The sequence below is a fragment of the Penicillium chermesinum genome (assembly GCF_028974085.1).
Source record: "Penicillium chermesinum strain IBT 19713 chromosome Unknown utg000006l:1.0-2335141.0:1.0-2336784.0, whole genome shotgun sequence".
Taxonomy (NCBI): Eukaryota; Fungi; Ascomycota; class Eurotiomycetes; order Eurotiales; family Aspergillaceae; genus Penicillium; species Penicillium chermesinum.
Window position 1 is genome coordinate 2,155,294 of NW_026695316.1, and position 19,422 is coordinate 2,174,715.

Below are 19,422 nucleotides of genomic sequence, written 5' to 3' on the forward strand. Positions count from 1 at the left end.
GAGCTCAACGTTCTGAGGAGGTAGCGTCGTCAGTGAGCCGAAAATGACGCGGAGGAGCAGAAGGCGCTGGACACGCCATAGATTCCAAACATTCCCAATCTGGCATGTCGGGTAGACCTCAGCTACGGATTGATAAGTGGGGATCGACCGATCGATTTCTTGTCCACTTAATAGCTTTAGTGGCCGCCAGTAGTCGGGCAAGCTCTTTGCCCATGCCAGCAGTTGGCGGTCAATCCTTTTCGCCTCAATTCTCCAATCTCTAGGGGGCGTTTTGCATTTGCACATTTTGCTTCGAGCACTGCATAAAGCGAGCTTGTAGTTCAGCAACCGCAGCCCCAATGGCATCAAGCCGCGGACTTGGGTTTTCTGAGGGCGCTATCGAATATTCGCCCTCGACCCAGGAGGACACAATCCTATGCGACGGTCGTTCCTGGCGCAACGCTGAGCAAATTTCCGAATGAAGAATGAATCTTTGAAGGTGGGTCCAAGTCAAAGCATCAGATGGACTGGAACCGGCGAAAGGCAGCAAAGACAATGCGCCATCGTGGTGTACAGAGGTTCCCGAGCGAAGATCAAAGACGGCCGCGACATTCTCATACATCTGCAGCGATAACACAGCCAATAGAGTTGCCGGATCACCCCAATTTTTGCGGTCCTGCAATGTGCTTCGCAGGCGCGTGATCGCGCGGGTATACATCTCTTGAGAAGCGCAGGTGGGATCGCCACGCCACAGAGACAATACTTCGGAAGCTACGGCTGACACCGCCAACGAGAGAGGCGATTCCTGCGTCTGAGAGTAATAAACGGGAGTCAGGACCTCGTAAAACCCCCGCGCAGACCCTAGATCGCGGCCCATTCCGACGTAGTACTGCAGGAAGAAAGACACCGAGGTATCGGGCGCCCCAAGCGCGCGGGGCCTGAGCACGCGGTTCTCGTCTGACGCCACTGGGGTAGGGCGTACACCCCGGAACTTGTAATTCTGGTCCCTGAACTTGAGATTGCTGTATCTGGTCTGGTAGCCATCGCACCGAAGTCCCAGGCGATGACATGTCTGGCATTTGGGTTTTGCTTCGTCGCATTTGACGCGTCGCTGTTTGCACGTAATGCAGGCGCCCGAGCGCCCCCGGTTCACCATGGCGACAGCGAGGGTGCCGAAAAGGACATGAATTTTGCGACGGGAGAATCATAAAACGCGAGCATCCTGATTGACCGGGGTGGCTTTTGCTAGGCGGGCTTCGCAAGTAAAGATCACCTCGGCGGCCTGAACCGATGGATGCGCGGGGGGACCCACTGGACAGATGAGACCAATTGAAATGCTTCATCGCAAACACTATACTGAATTGGAACTAGCGCCATATCCGGACCTTGTGTGATCGACATAGTCTGAATTCGCTTGACGTAGCCCTTGGGCCCTGTGGCCATGATCTACTCATAGAATCACCAATAGGCAGGTTCCCTCGCAACTCTTCCGAGCTAAATTTAAACTCATTAAGCTCTGTAGCTGGCGCCCCCCGGCTACTAGTATGTTGGGGCCTGTCTTTCCAAAGGTGACCCTGCACACCGAGAATGAAATATAAATATCAGGAGAGCACATCTTCACCAGACGACTCCAGTCATCGAGACAAGACTGCCGAAAAATTATGATGCAATGAGACTCCATTACACACTGTCGATTTTTGCGGGGCTGCTGTGCCCCCCGGCATTTGCAGCCAACAAATCTGATATTCCTACCCTACCCCTGAGCACAGACTCTACGTTCAACTTCCAATTCCTCATTGCCCTTGGTGACACCCTCACCGGAGGGGCCGATATCGCGCCGGTTCTGGGAGCCGCTAAGAACATTAAAGCTGGAGATATGGCCTCCTTCAGTGAACAGTTCTACAAGCTCGCCAATCAAACCAAGGAAAGCGCAGAGAACCCCGAGAATGCCTACGATCCGGTCAATGTCAGAGACACTTGGTTCTCGGCCTCCCAATACTTCCGCCGTGCAGATTTCTACGTCCACGAAAACTGGAGCAACCCGCTCATCAAGAGCCTGTGGGCAGAGCAGACCGCAGCATTCGACAAGGCAATTTCCGCTTTGCCTGTGCCTGGAGAACGGGTGCGCATCCCGGTGCAGGAACGCAATTTCACCATCGAAGCTATCTGGTATGGTGTGCCTGGCAGGGACGCCCGCAAGCTCCCGACTTTAGTTATCGGAAATGGCTTCGACGCCGCGCAGGAAGACTCCTATCACTACTTCGTTGCGTTCGCTCTTGCACGGGGCTGGAATTGCATCACCTACGAAGGCCCAGGCCAATCAACCGTGCGCCGAGAACAGGATGTCGGTTTCATTCCAGACTGGGAGACCGTCGTGACTCCCGTGGTAGACTATGTGCTCTCTGAGAAATCACACGTGGTTGACAGAACCCGCCTGGTACTTGTCGGCAATTCCTTCGGTGGTTTACTCGCAGCCAGGGCAGCGGCTTTTGAGCCCCGTCTATCCGCCGCTGTCTTAATTGACGGACTTTGGGACTTCCACGCCGGAGTCATAATGCAACTGCCATCTGACATTCTGGCCTTGTACGAAGTCGGTAACTACACACAGTTCGATCATACGGTTCTTTCGCTGCGCCGGGCTGGAAAGCTCTCCACGATGGCTGCCTGGGGTATTGATCAGGGATTGTGGTCATTTTATACGCATTCTCCCTCAGATTTCTTCAATCAGACTAAGCAGTATAAACTGGAGGGGGTCGTTGAGAAGATCCAGATCCCGGTGTTTGTGGGGGATGGTGAGTACGATAACTATTTCCCAGGCCAGGCGAGGAAAGTCAAGGATGCACTCGGAGACAGGGCTACTCTGCATGAGTTCCATGGGGTTGCTGGCTACCATTGCCAGACTGGTGCTGGACAAGAGATGGCGCGTGCTATGTTTGCGTGGTTGAACAAGACTCTGGGGAAAGCGTGAGAGGCCTGCCACAGATAGCCCGTTGGATGCTAAATTTGACCAATACCATCCTTATCATCCACAACTTCAAGTGGGATGTTCGATGCCCGTGACCATCGTCGATTCAACTTGTTCTAAGGAAATATCAACCCATTGTGAAAGTGTAAGAGTCCGCAGATGGGGTAGGTGCTCTGTATGGATGGTCGGGGTTCAACTTCGTAGGGACCAACTTTGGTGGGTTGCACTTGAACGAGCCCCAAAGTTCTAATTGCGGGGCCCACTTAGGGTTTTGCGTTGTTCTCTCCATTGTGCATTACGGATTGTACACTACAGATTTACGATATAAGACTCGGATGCGCCACGACGCTCTGCATTTCTCAGACCCCCGATTTTTGGCCGGTGGAAAATTTGTCATGTCTTCGTGGCTACTATGCCACCCTCTGATGTCAATCTATCAAAGAGGAATAAAATAGCAAACAGATGGCATAGTGAGTTGACCCCAACCTTCCTGAAAACAGCCATGGGCAGCTGTTTTACTATGTCACTCACATATAGGGAGCAGACGAGAGCAGCTATCTGATTGATATCAATCTATCATAGATAGGTTTTTCCTACCCCTCAAATGATAACACTGTTAACAAAGCCCCTCTCTCCTCTTTACGCCTTAGGGCGGAGACTCCATAACACGTCCAAAAAGCCCAACTGCCAAACCAGCCTACCATAAATGGAGCACTCCGGAAAAGCAGACGTCTTTTCACTTTTCCTCACGTAGGAGCAAGAAATTGCCGCGCCATGCAGCAAATCCAAATTTGCCCCCCCATTTGGATGCTTACAGCATTGCTACCTGAAGTAGTAGCTGAAGGAGTAGCTGAGGTGGAAGTAGCCGAATATCGAGGTAGTTATAAATCATGTTATGCCGATCACGCCCAAATTAAATTTGGGGCCCGCTCGACTGGGACCCGAGACGATGTGGAAGCGGTGTACAATTCGCCCCGAAATTAGAGACCCACACATCCACATTTATGGAATCCCACTAAAAGTGGAAAAAGGGTCGGTGAGCAAAAACACATACAACAGTCAGGATTCCCATGTGGTCACCCACCATAGTACTAACTGACCGGCGTGTGGCTTAAGTACGGCTGAGCGGACGGGAAGCCCTGTTCTCCACACCCTATGGTCGTATGTGCTTGCTACCAGATTGAAGGAGACCATGTCCTCCGATGGTCTTGAATGAAATGTATAACGCTGCTTTAGCGTCGCGCGACTCGAGGTGAATAGGGTGAATGCGTAATAGACGGGTGAGAAGCTGGGTGATCAAGCACCCCCGGGGGCATCGCGCGACCAGTTTACTGACCCCCCATCAGCTGGACAGCAGTAGACAGCCATTGGATCGCTGCATTCCACATGAAACACCCATTTGCTTGGCTTCTGCAAACATACTCGATGTGAGGTCTTCGATTCGACGCAAGGAACGAGAATCCAGCCTCGTTGATAAGCTGTAACCTCTGATGAATTGCTTGTTGGTCAAGGGCCTCCATCGTGAGAATAGGCCGTATATGGGGAGGGATGAATAGAATGGGGTATGATTGTTGAGCCATTCTTGCCCGAGCGTGCGGTTTTCTTCTTGGATGCTGCCTTGGCTGCCTTCGAGAGGCACTTGACTCAGCTGGTGTAAGATTGTCGTTAAAAAAAAGTCCACATCATGGATATTAGGGCCATTCGGTAATAACGTTGTATTGATGGTGCCACCAATGACAATGAGAGTAATACCTTGATTCCTGGAGGCAATCTACACCACCCGCGCGAAAGTCAGGGGATTTGCCTCGATGTAGCTAGGCAGTGCAGCCTGACTCTTGGCAGATGCGCTGGTAGCGCATTGCTCGGGCTACGAGATTCAATCAGTACTGTATTGATCTTAGGAGGGTAGTAGACATACAAAGGTATCGCATGAATTCAGGAAATGCTTCCTTGTTACCCAGCGTAGTAGTATCGAATGGTAGGATGTCGAAGAAATCTCCCGCCTTTCGGTTCCGTGGGGTAACCTGGGTGATCTTGAAGATCGACTCGACCTCTTTCAAGGTCAAGTCCCCCATAGCCTTCGTCGGCAGGTTATTGCCCCCCTTCGCTCTCGCCGTGATTTGGGTAAGCTCGGTTGCCAACTCCTCAACCTCGGGTCTCCCAAGGATACGATACCGTTGCCGGGCCTGATTGAAGACAGGGCCCTTGTGCAGCCTTCCAGATGCTGCAGCGCTTATATTGGCCGTTCCACCGGCAGCCTGCGCAGGCCCTGGCGTCTCCGGTGCCGTCCACCAAAGCCGCGTTATAGTACACTCATTTTTCTCTTGAGTAGGAGACAGGGTTCGCGGTTTTATAGTTGATAGATGGTAGGCTGATGATTTGCGAAGGATAGGTAAGTGTAGAGAAGGTGAAAGAAAGATGGAGAAGTGAAGATAGGGGGCAGAGGGTGAAATATAAAGACGAGATGAGAGAGATGTGAGGTTAAGATAGACGATGGTAATGGTAAACAAAATGAGTCTGCATCACACCTAGAAGTTAGTCAGCAATTCCTTCGGTAACTATGGTACAAATCAGGAGTTATGCAAGAGAGTTACCCATATATGCAGGGGCTTGCTTCTGGCCTTTGCCCAATTCCTCTGTGGTTTTTGTTTCCACAATCACAAGGTTGGTCTCCAGTGCCTCCACCTCCCCGTACCAGAGGATATAATCTGGGCGGCCATTTAGCTGGAGCTTATTTTTCGCTCGGCTAATATGCGTGATATGGGCGAAGGTGGTTTCATAGCCCCGCCTTACCGGATTTTGTTCTGGCACAATGCCGACTTATATGGTAAAGCCAAGGACCGCGCCGAGCAAAGGGTTGAGTTGTGCTCGTACCCATGCCTCGTTTCGAGCAATCCTCATCGAGGTGCCTTGGGCAAGTGTGTGTCAAGGAGTGCGCAGTAATCTTATAAAGAAGTGCACTCGGCCCCATTACCATCACCCTAACAACCACCCACATTATTTTTCCCTCCTACACCCCGCCAATGGCATCGATCGTTATCAAACTAGAGTAATGTTTCAGCAAGATAACACAAAGATCCATATACCGAAAGATACACAGGTTTACGAAAAGGAGAGAAACGAGAGAAGAAAACTGGAAGGAAGAAATCCTCTTAATCTTGCCTCCTGCGGGCCTTGGTGGCCCTGTTCGCGGGAGCTGAGACCTTTAACGAGCTATCAGGCTCGCCGGGATAGCATTCGTAGTCAAGGGTCTCACAGGTCTTGGCTCCACACGGCCGACACTGAACACCCCGTTCTGATTATACGCCAACTAACTGAGACCTCGCCACGACCCGCGGGTCTACCCAAACGGGGTACCCATTACCCATTTCTTGGCGGGTAATAGGTAGGGTTTGCCTACCCGCGTACGGGTAGGAGGAAGCTGGTTAATACTGTCACGGATTCTAGCTAGAGGGTGTACTATATAAGGCGTGCCTGGGTATATCCGCGCACGAAGCGCGGATATGGTAGTCTTTTGGCTCAGTTGATTGAATATTAGCCCAGGGATGTTCCTTCACAGTTCCCTTACAATTTTTGACTAGCTAAATTTTTGACCGGCTAGAACAACACTCTATAAGTCTTAAATTTAAATAAGATAATGATATATTAAAAAGATAATATATTCTGCTAACTCTACTAGTAAACAATGATTCGAATATAGTATTAGTATAGATAAATTAATAAAGACCAGACTAAGATCTCATAGACCTATATGTCTCTTACCTAAAACAAACTAGGAGTCAACATTATTGTCTGTCTAGCCAATTCTGACAATAACTACGAAAAGACTACGGTTTCAGCGAGATCAAGGCAAGCCAATCATACTTGGTAACAGCTGAGTATAGAGTCTGTGCGGTGTATATGCGTCCTTAGTGGAATCTCACCCAGCGATCACCCGGTTCTCACCCTGTCTATAGCGCACTCACTCTACTCACCCCCAGTCGTACGACCGTAAAGCGGCGCTCACCCTAAACTCACCCGGGCGACACCCACCCGAGTACTGACTGTGTTTTAGCTACACGCCGGTCAATTAGTACTATGATGGGTGACCACATGGGAATCCTGACTGTTGTATGTGAATTTTGCTTTCTTTTTTGTTCTTAATCCTGTCATTTTGTCCCGTCTCGAGGTGGAAGTTCGCGCCAAGTGCATTACCAGGACAGCCCGAACCTAGGATATCCATGTGTGATAGAAGGGACCTACGTTGGTTGGGTTGGCACCTATTGACTAGGCGAGAGGGTTAGTATCCAATAAAGGCTTCCACAATAGGAAAGTTTCTGGGAATCAAAGACGAAAGACTCCCTTCCTAATCCAGGGCTAACTACTCCGGGGCTGGTACCTTCGAGGTTATTTAGAGCTTATGCCGCTAGTAAGTTTAGGCCGGGCTGTGGAGCCCCCAGGATCAGACTTCTGCAGAATCTAAATATATCCAAAAATCTTTTTCAGAGTAGCTAACCCCTGCGGCATCCTAGATCTTAGGTGAGAAAAATGGGACTTTTGAGTCGCGCAATTATTCAAGTTCAGTCCGAGCCCCGTGTATTGTTAGTGCTAATGCCAGTACGCTATACCCCTCTGTAGATACCGGGGTCTGACTTCAACCAAAGTCCGCTAGGAGTGAATCGGTCCATCCACTATTGATCCCCGGCTGCCCTTCTCAGACTCGCCAAAGCATCATCAATCAGCTTCTGCATCCGCACGTCCGTGCAAGCGCCTCTCGCTTCCTTCAGCGCATCCTCCCAGACGCCCCATCGCCCCCGTGTAAAGCCCGCCCAGGCCTCTCCTTTACATCTTTTCCCGGGCCCAGCACCTCCTGCTTCAGGATATGTACGATTATGCAGCACATTCTCCCATAAACGTTCTGCGGCATAGATAAACCACTGGCAGGCGGCCTCCATTGCGGCTGTATTTCCTAGTGATGCAGGTGATTGCTCATTCTCAAACGCCATCACCATGGTCCAGATAGCGCGTAGTGACTTGTCCAGGGGAGAAAATGTGCTTTTTTCCCCCAGGGACGGATAATCAATCTCAGCAGCTTGAGTCAGCTGCGCGATGAAGGCGTTCAGATTCACCCAGCGGCTTCGCTGCTCAGGATCTAGGGTTGCATCACATGGGTCTGCATATATTAGCATTTAGACGCGGGTTAGGGATTGGGGGACTGCTAGTACCTTTGTAGTCGCCACCAAACTCGTACCAGGTCTCGAGCTCCGTATAGCCAAGAGACGGCATGTCTGTCCAGAGGGTATCCCCTTGGACTTTTAATGGCTCGTCTGTGGATGGATCGGTGGCAATTTGTTTCTGGAGATGAGAGAGAAGTTCAACAAGCTTGGTGTGCTTGCCAGTGGATGGCTCAAGGCGCTGCGCGAGTTCCATTGTCGCAAGGGGAGATATTGTAATCCGCGAGACCGATTTTGTTCATGTTGTTTGGGCCATGAGTCGCTAATGCACTCATGGTCACGTTGACAATGTTTTGAACGCCATCTTGCACTGTAGCCTCTTCCTTGATTACTCTATCGAGGAGTTTGAACTCATCGGAGTTCTCAATTTGTCGGATAAAGTCTTCTTTTCCCATTGTGAGAGCCTTGATAATGAAACGAGGTATGTCTTAGATTGGAGGCTTGCAGGGAAGAAACTCTGGATAAAATAAGAAGTATGAGTGGGTGACATCACGGGCGGGCTTACGACTGACTTGCCCCTCCCAGTGTGGGGTTTTGGGGGCTCTTATCCGCCCTGGCCCCCAGCCCCAATTCCCATGTTTGGCACGCCTAACGGCGCCTAGAAGAGGCCAAGCATTCTAGTGTTCCTGCAGTCTGCCAAGACTGGGGCACGGCTACTATATCTGTCCGCATTATCGATGCCATTATATAAAATAATCCACTTTATGATGACTGCCTACGTTTTCCCCTTGGGGCCATTTGCTTCAGGATCAGCTTGAAGAGTATCAGACTGGACCCCAAAGGATGATCAGGCCTTCCCAAATGGATGCCAAGTTTAGAAACGAGCATAAGTACCATGATGCCTGGAGGTATAAAGCCACAAAGACATCACTAGACATCCCATAAGCCATCAGCATCAAAGCAATTCATTCCGGCTCAAAGATCATTATCCAAAGTGCTCGGTTCTCGATATGTTGTTTGATCTCAAGTCTATCGTCCTCTACGGACTCATCGCCCTTGCGCACGCCTCTCCCGTTCCCGAGCTCAGCAAGCGCGCCCAGCTCGGTGATTTCAAGTGTCCCGACGGGACCGAGCTGTCAGAAACAGATGTTCGAGAGGCCTTTAATGAGGCTCGCAATCACGACGATAAGACAGTGGGCAAGTACCCCGCCTACTTTGGTAACAAGAGCGGAGGCAACAAGGTATTCACCAACATTGCCGATGGCACTGACCTGCGGGAATTCCCCATTGTCAAGGGCGGAAAGTACACTGGTGGTAGGGTTGTCTTCAATAGCCAAAGAAATGACACACACTGACAGATCTAGGGCCCCCGGGCGCCTACCGTGTAGTCACTGACTACAAGAACAACCTCGGTGACTTTCGCGGTGTGATGCAACACACCGGCGCGACAGTTGGTGGCGCCTACACAGCTTGCACTCGTGTCACGCCGTCTAAGAGGGACCTTGTTAACCGCGAAGAGGTCAAAGAGGAGCGTAGCGTCCAGGAAGATGAGACAGAGGTCTCGGAGGAAATCCCTCGCAGCGTCAACGACCTTGAGACTCGTGCTAAGAAGAAGAAGATCGGCAGCGCGACCTGCCCTGATGGCACAACGCTTGCGAAGGATGATGTCGGCAGCGCGTTCTCGGAGCTCAGAAACTCGAAAGACTACGATCACGGTGGCTACCCTCACCCATTTGGTAATCAGAGTGGCGGAGGTCAGGTCTTCGCTGGTGTCACCAAGGAACTGCGCGAGTACCCCATCGTGGCGGGTGAAACCTGGACATGTAAGTTGTCCAGAATACGATTCTCCACTGTTGTTTTGCTTCTGAATTGTGACACCAAATACTAATGATTGGAACAGCTGGCCCACCCGGAAAATACCGTGTCGTCGCTGACACGAGTGGCAACTTTGTTGGAGTGATGGTCGAAAATGCTGGTGCTTCTTTTGAGCGCTGCACGGTGAACAAGGATTAGAATGCCTTTTTCGAAATCTTATTTCGCCAACACTGTATTAGTGTCCACTTTGTCCCGCTAGTACTATACTTCGACAGTCAGCATGCCCTTGCCGGTGCGGAGTGCACCTCAAATACAAGGATCTTAAATACATAGTCGCAATGGTCATAATAGACCATGGTATAAGTAGTTAATCACCATTGTATGTCGGATTAGCCATCTTTGGATAATGAATCGACAGTCCGACGAGCAGGCAACCTTGGTCCTGTATTTGTGCTCAACCCTTGCCCTCTTACGCAACCCTCTTTTCCGGGAAGGTCTAGCCTCACCCATCGGATCATTCCACAGGATGAAATTCCTTGCCGTCTGTAGCGGTAAGATCTCCATACCTCTTGCTGGCCTTCTTAGTAGTGCTGAACATATAAGTCGTGACCAGCAGGTCGAATATTGTGGAAACATAACATGCGCTGATCTTCGAATCTGCAGCCAAGACGCGAAGTTTACTATAAAGCAAGTTGGCCCTTGGCTTAGGTTTGGACATTGACAGTCTCTCATAGATGCCATGGATTGTAGGCTCTCACGGGGCGGGATGGCAGTGTCTCACCGCTAGAGACATTGGGCCCCAAAATCTCTATTCCAGGGATTCGTGAGGAATGTCCTTTCAACTAAGACAGCAACGTTGAAGAAGCTATGAAGTTGGCAATTGCTTTGAGCAGATGTCCCTCAGGTCGACGCGGGATTGCCTAAACTGCATTATGACTAGCGGGATAACTGGATCATTTCCTGATCACATTACTATATCGAGAGAGCTTGAAGAGACATAGGTATTCCGTAACTCCACAAAGCACAAAGCCGGGTGGAAGTAAATCAAAATGCATCGCCCTCTGTGATGGTTAACTCAACATCGTGTTGTACTCGAATAAACATCGGCCCGAGGTACTGCTGCAGTTTTCTCTCTCTCTATCCGATTGCGCTCCGTTTCAGTAAGCGCCTCAATTGTAAGCCGCATCTCATCATCGCGTTTCCCGTTGACAAAGTCGGGCCGAGAGTCGAATCCCACGCCGCCAGCAGGACTATCGGTACGTTTGAGTTCTCGCATACGCGGAACGCTCGCAAGACTTTCCGAAGCAAAACTGAACTTGCTGCCGATATATGCCCTGTACTCAATTTTGAGAAGGAATCTGACAAAGGGCTGAAGCGCTGGGAAACAGGCGCAGATTATCCCGAGACATGGCTCGACCTCCGACCAGATAAAGATGTCTCCCATGACGTAGGTGATATCTGGATTCTTTTTGAGGGTAGTCAGGTAGTGGAGTCGGACGCCACTGGAGACGATAACACTTATCGCTTGTTACTCATGTATTTACCAACTCGGATATCAGGACTTACCAGACTCCTAGTCCAAGAAGACAAGAGACAATGAGCTTTTGTCTGAGACGAAGATTTTGCCTCCACACGACTGGGATCGGTACCAGAAAGATGAGCGTGTCTGAAATCACATTTGCAATCCCGTTCCCCAGCCAAAAGTAGTAGAAGTTGTATCTATAATAACCTCCGGTCGGGTCCATATATTGCGACCAATAGTAGTGGATCGGGACCGGCGCGACTAAGATCGCAATGAGGCTGCCAACAGCATAGGCTACGGTGAGGATAACATTGGCTGTAATCATCCAGCTCATGCCGAGGATGCGACGGTAGAACATCAAGACTGACACCTTGATCATAAACAGCTGGAACACGTAGACTATGAGATAGGCGAATGTTCGCTGGTACCTTGTTAGTCTTCGAAACAACCAGAATCTTTCAGAGAAGGAAGCCCGACGCCTACCTTCTCTTGCACAACTAAGGGCCCAAGATATTGGCCCCAGATATGCATCCCAAGGCCATAGTGTATACCACCATAATAGCCTATTGCGGTAAGTACAGTCAAAGGGACCTGGCAAGCATATTAGGTTAGGTGTTGTGGCGTTGGAAAACCAGATCCACGCTGGTCAAGGCGATCGCAAAAAAAGCTCACCAAGCAAAATAGCATCAGCCAGTCGTCAAGAAAAGGCCGCTTCCTTTGTATGCGCAGCAGCACGAAGAATCGGATCGCAACCACAATCGCTGTGATCACCACCAGGGTCACGCAAACAGCGTTGGCTTTGGTTGCTTGACTGTCATGCGGGTCGACTCCAGCTGGCAAGGGAGGTAATTTCGGATCAGCCTCTACCAGAGGAATATTCCAAACAGCGTCGACGCCAGCCATCGCGGCGACGTAGCCGCGATTGCTGAAAGACCAAATGGATCACAGGCCTTGCACTGCTTTGTGGTTTGTGGGGAAGATGGAGACCCTTAAAAGCAAAGGGAAAGGGACCGCCCCCCCTCGACAGCAATATGACATCTCGCGGAACCTGGCCTGCTCAGCTAGATTTACACGTGTGACTGCCATGTGGGCTGTGATGTTCAAGGTAAGGCCTGATTGGAGGATACCGGGGAGAAGGATTGAGGGAAGTTGGGGGCGCGGGGGCGGAAATTCTGGTCTGTTTCACGCTGATTGGGGATACTTCGGATGAATATACACTCGCTATTGCTTAGTTGCGCGCTAAACCAATCCTGAGATACCAATTCTTCACGCCGTACTGCAACCTTAGGGATTTAGGATCTCGGTGGATCACCAAAGAAGTGACAGTGTCAACTTTATGTTCCCGATTGCGTGCTATCAGGTATTGCATACAACATCATGGGAAGAATAATCAGGGACCGGGCGTTCCTACACCCCGGCCTCGAAGGATTAGGATTAAGTTCCAATGACCATCGGGCTTGGGGGGCGATTCCATCAAGCCCCGCAGACCTTAGATTTGGGAAATTGTTTACTGGGTCTGACGATCGCAAGTGGGGCTCCATGCTCGTTCCCCAACGCCACAAGCGGGTATGTGCTGATCGAATGAAGGTGTCACGGTCAGCCTTAAAAGGCCTGAGAGCGTCTTGACTTGCATATTTCCTATTCCTCTTCCTCTAGCCCAGGTTGCATCAGTGACTAAACAATCTGGGTGCGACGACGCCCCCGGACCCGAACCGGTCGTATTTAACGGCCCTAGCTGGCCCATCTTGGCTTTGGACTATTTCACATCTGGACTTTCCCAGTACATGGAAGGCTACCTAACAGGTTTGGCAGAGATGGAGTTCACCGACCGGGGGATCTAGACATATAGTACAAGCAACCGACATGGCAGGAGGATGCCGATTTAGACACGCGTGTCAGATGAGGCCTGTGCACCTGAGATAGATTTCCTCAGAGGCGATGGTCTCCATTCTTTCGAGAAGGCGGATGTCGGTCTTTACATCTCATAGATTTCGATGGATCAAGCAAGAGAGTAGGGTTCGCCGAAAAGGCTCGTAAAGGCTGTTATGGCTCATCGCTGCGAAGTAGGATGTAGGACGCTATTCCGGCAAGTCCATTCGCTCATAGAAATGTAGGGTACCGGAGCGTCTGCCTCTATCCCTTCAATATCTGGATGGTACTTACTCACATCGTTTACCCTTGAGGAGGCCGATCTCCAATAGCTCTTTTGCTTTCAAGCCGATACAACGCAGCAAGGGCAGCAAATACTAATACTAATACTAATCCTGTAGCTTAGTCTAATCGACCAAATGGTATGCGGCCTAATTCCCTTCGCTAAAGACCGCGCTAATGGTGCGACTGCCGCCTAGAACATTTCCGTTTATTTCTCATCCTTCTTTTAACGTGACGTACGTTTCTCAATTGAAACAACTTGCATAATGCCCACATGGGAAGGATTCAAATTCATCTATATTCTAATGATCTCGGATCTGACCAGTAAACACTCTGCCTTCTCCATATGAAGGAAATGGAAATTATCAATAACGAGCCATCTCACGTCCATCTACCCAATCCATCAACCACGCCACACATAACATAAACTTCCGCTTCCAGGACCGTGTCCAGAAGATATTACCTGACCGCCAACTCAGCCAAGCCCCATACCCTGTATACTCATCGCCGCGCTTTCCAGCCATGACGCCATCTCCCGCCCCGGTGTATGTGATGAGCGCACGCTGCTTGTACTGGAAAGGCTTGGTGCGATGACCGGCGTTGAGCTGTTCAGCCAGATACTCGGCTTTCTGGATGGCCACCTCGGCTGTAGTGGGCAGACTCGCACCGTCGATATCGGCCGCATCACCGATAGCATATACATCCGGTATAGCGGTGCCGCTGGTATCTAGAACCTGAAGTCCGTCATCGGTGAGTATTCGTTTCAGGCCATGGTCGCTCTTCATCACGTCCAGCGTGTCCACAATCGGGCGGTTCTTGTTTCCCGTCGCCCAGATCAGGATCCCGTAGGCGATCTTGCCATCTTCTTTGGTCTCAATGAAGTCGCTCGTGACATTCGTGATATGGGAGTTTGTCTTGATCTCGACGCTGTGCTGCTGTAGGGAGTCCCTGGCATATTCGGAGAGCTTGCGGTCAAAGGGTGCTAAGATTTGCGGTGCAACATCGTGGACTGTGACTGAGGGCTTTCCCTTCAGATTCGGGTATAACTTCATCAGATCCCCCTGGAGTAAATCCGTCAATTCGGCGGCAAGTTCGATACCTGTCGGTCCACCACCGACAATGGCAATATGCAGGAGCCGCCGCTGCTGCTCCTCTGTGGTGCACGGCAACGAAGCCATCTCCAGATTCTGGTTGATCTTGTCGCGGATAGCATCAGCGCCGGCGACATTTTTCACGATGAAGGCGTGTTCGTCCACTCCAGGGGTATTAAAGGTGTTGATGGCACACCCGGGAGAGACCACCACTTTGTCATAGGAAACCTTGAACTGCTTGTCCTTGAGGGAGTCAAATGCTGGCTGACAGATCAGAACCTTATCCCCAAAGTCGATGTCCAGCACGCTGGCCTTGATATACTGAATGTCGACGTTTTTGCGTCGAATTGGTTCTTGGGCCCATTGCGAATTGAAAAGTCCACATGCTGCGCTGGCCAGTAAGGGAGTGATGGAAGAAGTGGCTTCAGGCGAGACAACTACCACGTTGTATTTACGGGTATCGAGAGCCTGGGCCAGGTTATAACCGCCCCAACCACTGCCGACGATGGCCACCGTTTGCTTTGAATCTTGGGACATGTCCGTGAAATGGAGGGAAGAAAATAACTAGGTAGGGGACCACAAATAGAGAAAGCAATAGTAACCTGGCTGGAGTTCTGTTACCCAGCTTTCTTGCCTTTCCATAATATATGCCACGGCGGGGAGTTCTTATGACTATTCGACTACTGCTTTAGAGAGTTTGCCACCAAAAGTGGGTTACTGGTAGGCCTTCCGCACAATCCGACTTGGAACGAAGATAACGACCCAAAACCCAGTCATCCTAAAAGATATAACCCAGTTTTCTGCATCAGATAATATAATAATGCTAAAAAAATTCCCCTAATTAGCACCATTTGTGCATATTTGCGCATCAAACTGGGTCGAAACTGGGTTACCGGTTCTTGGCAATGCCAAGACTTGAGTTGAAAACTGGGTTGTGCGGAAGCTACTTGCGGCGCTTGCTCTAGGATGATGTAACGTCGTCCAGATGGTTGTTCCAAATGATAGTGGATGATAACAAGAGACGCCGGAAGCAGCCCCTTTACAGTAGATATAATCGCGTCTTGGAAAATCACAAGGAAATAAGAAAACTAGCTGCAAACCATGCGGTGAAGTAAGCGCTACTTTACGCTTTTTTTAAGCTACTGTACTGTACGGAAGATCAACAGACCACGTCATTGAATATACAGGAATAGGGACATGCTTGGTAGATCAGAGCCAGACTGATCCTGGGTCGATCATCGTCATAGTATTTGGCAGATCAGATGATGTTAAGACTGTGCTCACTTTACTTAACTTAATATTCGGATTGATAATGTTTCTAGAGGGGCCATGGTAGTTACGCCTTATAACAAGTATGAAAAAACTATCTTAGTATATCTATTTTAGACGGATCATGATTCAAGAAAGTTTTGGACTTCTCATGGATCGGGGATTAGAATTATCAAGTAACGTAATTCCGCATACCCAGGCCCCGGGGTGTCCCGGTTAAGGGCTAAGCGGGTCACTTTATTACGAGCGTGTAGCCCGACTTACGGAGAACCCTCGGGGGACACTCGGAGGTCTTGCGATCGTCGCATCGCCTACCACACCCACTACACGGAGGCAGAGCCCTGCCTTATCTGTCTTATGACGCAATTCAGCTTGCGTACGAAATTCTACTCTTGCTAAGTCTTACTAACTAGCTAGATCTAGACCCTCTGCACATAATATCTTTTTATGCAATCAATCGCATCGTTCAACAGTCCTTGTCAATGGGAGCCAATCGTTGGCGGGACGGAACGGCAACGGCGCTTGCATTCGAAATACTAGAACTAGGAGGGGAGTGGGGGAGGAGAAAGCAAAAGAAGGGAAGAAATTACAATAAATAACTCCCCCTACAGCGATTTTCCACCCCAACTTCCCATGGTTCGAACGATCTCTCTTCACCTGCATGAAACTCATTGGGACACCGGGCGTAGACGCAGACCATAGAAAGAAACATCACGGCAGAGTCAGACGCGTACAGTGGCCATTCGAGGGTAGTGGGCTAACTGGTCTCGTCATTGGTTTGTGCGATAAATTCCAAGTCAGAGAGTACTAGTGTAGCAATGAATGGCAAGGACAAGACGTTCAATACCAACGACCAACCACGTTGCAGTCGCATCTTATTTGACCTGTTTACTAAACAGATGTTTGGCGTCGAGGCAGACCAAAAACTTCTGATCAGATATGAAGAGCAGGTGTTGTGTCTCTCTCGTCTGATAAACAGTGAAGATGCTCTGAAGATGCTAGATCAGTAGCGTCCTTTGGGTTAGAGAAGCGCTAGGACAGTCAAATAAGCCCAGGGTTGACAGCTCACAGATCAGGCTTTAGGCTTTGGCCTCTATCAATCACCATTCCTGCCAGTGATACGTTTTTACAGGAATCTCCCAGCCCGTCATGATGCTCTGCTCTCTCGGGCCTCAAGGGCCTGTGCTCATCCCTGGATTCACCGCTATAGAAGCACGATATGTTGTGTGATATGAGTATCTGGCTCCAGGTCTCCATTTATGACATAGGCCAGTGGATCCGATCTCCTTTAACGGTGTATTCTAGTGGTACTTATGTATATGATTGTGTACATACTATATGCATTGGGCCTAGTCAGACGGAGCTAAAGGTATCTTCGTACTTGGCGCGGCTTAAAAGAATACTTGCAATCCACCGTTTGTACCAGCTGATTTGCACTCAACCCATATCGAAGGGAGCGAGTTGAGAAATTAGGGAGGGTCAATATAGTGCAGCAAACAAAGCACAAAGATCTCAACATGGACTCGGAATTCTCGATGTGATATGCTCTGTGAACAAGGATACTGATAGCTCGCTTGGAATCCTGGTGCTGTCTCTGAATACGTCTGCATCCTAAGAGATGGTATAAGATATGCAAATCAAGATAGTCATTTGTAAAAGTCGCTTAAAGAATAATCACTGACATAACCAGAAACATCAGAGAAATTGAGCAGACCACAGGAGACTGGCGAACCGAGGTGGCTTCATTATCAGTCTCTTTAGTATGAGGAGGACACTTTGAGTCATGAGCGTTCCTAGCGCTACCGGTCTCCGTGCATGCAGCAGATGTTGGCAATGCTGCAGTTGATGTTCCATTGGACTTGCAGGCTGAAGTAGGGCAGAAACCATAATAGCACGCAAACGAGCACAGCCCCAGATATCTCCCGTCGCCATCCTTCGGATACCCTTTTTGCTTGGTGGGGCTTGGCTTGTTCCTTGGGGCTCCCATTGCTGTGCAGTAACAATTCTCGATCGGGCAATATCCATATGAGCAAGTGAATTGGCAAAGCTCAGAGAATTTGCCGGCCCAGATCCTTGGATGCAGACTTGCTCCGAGAGTGGCCGTTCGGGGAAAGCCTTCGTATTGGCGTTCGCGGTGCCGCCCCCAACCCAAGCATTGAAGTTTACGAAGGAGTCAGCGCACGAGTCATTCAATGATGGGCCTTTAACTTTGATAAACTCTTCCCCGTCACGCAACACGGCAACGACGGCATCCTCGAAGTTATTGGGATGTATGTCGGTGCTGCCATAGTAGATGCCAACCCCGCCGTCGGGTTTGTAACTCTAAGAAGCATGCTTTTCCATGTCACCGAAGGTAGCTTTTATAGAAGCATTCGAGCCCAACAACGCAGAGAAGAATATCTGGTTCTTATGTGCGCCAGCTTTTTTCAGGTCGTCGTCCACGGAGCTCTTGTTGCCACAAGCGCTTTCCGACTGAGTGCGATACCACATGACGAGGCTTTCCTGTTTCACAGAGGCCGTCCCGTTTTTGTAGACGTCAATCGCAAACGGAAGCTGAAGCCGCCAGCCATCGTGTGGCATCCCCCTGGCGTAGTTATAAGAACCCTTATCCGCATCGAAGAGCTGGAACCCTTTCTCATTGAGTGGTCCGATGTAATGAGATTCCCCGTAATCATTCCAAGAGATAATTTCGACCCATTCCGGATCAATATAGAACACCTCAACCCAGCGCTCGTTCCATAGGCTACCACCATGGAAGCTAAAATTCTTTCCATAGAATGGCATATCAGCAAAGAACCAGGGTGATATGGGCATCATGTATGGCTTGTCTGCTGCTTTGAGGCTGTCGATAAAGGCTGCGTCTTCGAGAGTATTCATCTTCCCGCCGCCGGAGGGCCACGCCGCCCACGAGAACAAGCCATCAGCCACGCCGTCGGCAAGCTGAAGAGCAGCCTTGGCTCCAACTGACGACCAATCCGGCACGAAAAAGCACTTTGTTTTATTCTTGATTTCTTTCCAGTCGTCGGCATTATCGAATCCCTCAAAGGTCGAAACGAAAGGCTTGTTATTGTGGCGGTAGTGCGCAGAACTCGAAGAGTACTTTTGTAAGAGGTGTAGAACGTCTGCTTGGGGCCATGATCCATTTCCAACGTAGTCAAAGGAGAAGAAAAGTTGAAAATTCTGCTTTTCGGCCACTTGGAAGGCTGTTTCGATAGTATTCTCATGTGCCCCCACTGAATAAGCCATGTTGAGGGCAAAAGCATCGATATGGGCCTCCTGCGCGAGAGTCATATCCCTCTCCCAATCGTGGGACTCATAGTTGGCTGTATTTGCCATCTGGGAATATCGGATATAGTTTAGTAACCCAAGAGTAAGATGAGTACCTTACAGAGAGGCTCACCATGAAATGGGAAAACACTGCCTTTGCAGATACCCTGGTCACTAACATCACAAGCCATGTTAAGTGAAGTATATTCC

The 19,422-nt window shown here is 49.9% G+C and overlaps 9 protein-coding genes across 9 annotated transcripts, besides 2 other annotated features; 2 read left to right on the forward strand and 7 right to left on the reverse strand.

The window, feature by feature from the left end:
- Window positions 1–259: 259 nt before the first annotated feature.
- On the reverse strand, window positions 260–1,135 carry N7468_008623 (Zn(II)2Cys6 transcription factor domain-containing protein; the record flags this gene model as incomplete). The annotated part of the gene is made up of 1 exon (XM_058477919.1): window positions 260–1,135. One exon carries the CDS (start codon window positions 1,133–1,135, stop codon window positions 260–262), a length of 876 nt encoding a protein of 291 aa, XP_058328264.1.
- Window positions 1,136–1,648: 513 nt separating this feature from the next.
- On the forward strand, window positions 1,649–2,947 carry N7468_008624 (alpha/beta hydrolase family protein; the record flags this gene model as incomplete). Its single annotated transcript, XM_058477920.1, has 1 exon — window positions 1,649–2,947. One exon carries the CDS (start codon window positions 1,649–1,651, stop codon window positions 2,945–2,947), a length of 1,299 nt encoding a protein of 432 aa, XP_058328265.1.
- Window positions 2,948–4,003: 1,056 nt separating this feature from the next.
- Window positions 4,004–4,171: a sequence feature (Protein overlapping with rRNA (N7468_008625, KAJ5224083.1) was converted to a misc_feature.).
- Window positions 4,172–4,337: 166 nt separating this feature from the next.
- Window positions 4,338–4,703: a sequence feature (Protein overlapping with rRNA (N7468_008625, KAJ5224083.1) was converted to a misc_feature.).
- Window positions 4,704–4,758: 55 nt separating this feature from the next.
- On the reverse strand, window positions 4,759–5,664 carry N7468_008626 (uncharacterized protein; the record flags this gene model as incomplete). The annotated part of the gene is made up of 3 exons (XM_058477922.1): window positions 4,759–4,811; window positions 4,863–5,267; window positions 5,640–5,664. The coding sequence occupies 3 exons, from the start codon at window positions 5,662–5,664 to the stop codon at window positions 4,759–4,761; spliced, it is 483 nt and encodes a 160-aa protein (XP_058328267.1).
- Window positions 5,665–7,614: 1,950 nt separating this feature from the next.
- Window positions 7,615–8,353, reverse strand: N7468_008627 (DUF3632 domain-containing protein; the record flags this gene model as incomplete). Its single annotated transcript, XM_058477923.1, has 2 exons — window positions 7,615–8,096; window positions 8,149–8,353. The coding sequence occupies 2 exons, from the start codon at window positions 8,351–8,353 to the stop codon at window positions 7,615–7,617; spliced, it is 687 nt and encodes a 228-aa protein (XP_058328268.1).
- N7468_008628 (uncharacterized protein) lies at window positions 8,331–8,552 on the reverse strand (the record flags this gene model as incomplete). The annotated part of the gene is made up of 1 exon (XM_058477924.1): window positions 8,331–8,552. One exon carries the CDS (start codon window positions 8,550–8,552, stop codon window positions 8,331–8,333), a length of 222 nt encoding a protein of 73 aa, XP_058328269.1.
- A 555-nt stretch (window positions 8,553–9,107) lies between these two features.
- N7468_008629 (putative extracellular guanyl-specific ribonuclease) lies at window positions 9,108–10,110 on the forward strand (the record flags this gene model as incomplete). Its single annotated transcript, XM_058477925.1, has 3 exons — window positions 9,108–9,411; window positions 9,462–9,920; window positions 9,998–10,110. The coding sequence occupies 3 exons, from the start codon at window positions 9,108–9,110 to the stop codon at window positions 10,108–10,110; spliced, it is 876 nt and encodes a 291-aa protein (XP_058328270.1).
- Window positions 10,111–10,956: 846 nt separating this feature from the next.
- On the reverse strand, window positions 10,957–12,337 carry N7468_008630 (uncharacterized protein; the record flags this gene model as incomplete). The annotated part of the gene is made up of 5 exons (XM_058477926.1): window positions 10,957–11,028; window positions 11,123–11,429; window positions 11,479–11,833; window positions 11,918–12,025; window positions 12,067–12,337. 5 exons carry the CDS (start codon window positions 12,335–12,337, stop codon window positions 10,957–10,959), a joined length of 1,113 nt encoding a protein of 370 aa, XP_058328271.1.
- A 1,613-nt stretch (window positions 12,338–13,950) lies between these two features.
- On the reverse strand, window positions 13,951–15,213 carry N7468_008631 (disulfide oxidoreductase; the record flags this gene model as incomplete). Its single annotated transcript, XM_058477927.1, has 1 exon — window positions 13,951–15,213. The coding sequence occupies one exon, from the start codon at window positions 15,211–15,213 to the stop codon at window positions 13,951–13,953; it is 1,263 nt and encodes a 420-aa protein (XP_058328272.1).
- A 3,054-nt stretch (window positions 15,214–18,267) lies between these two features.
- Window positions 18,268–19,281, reverse strand: N7468_008632 (glycoside hydrolase family 71 protein; the record flags this gene model as incomplete). The annotated part of the gene is made up of 1 exon (XM_058477928.1): window positions 18,268–19,281. One exon carries the CDS (start codon window positions 19,279–19,281, stop codon window positions 18,268–18,270), a length of 1,014 nt encoding a protein of 337 aa, XP_058328273.1.
- Between the last annotated feature and the right edge of the window lie 141 nt (window positions 19,282–19,422).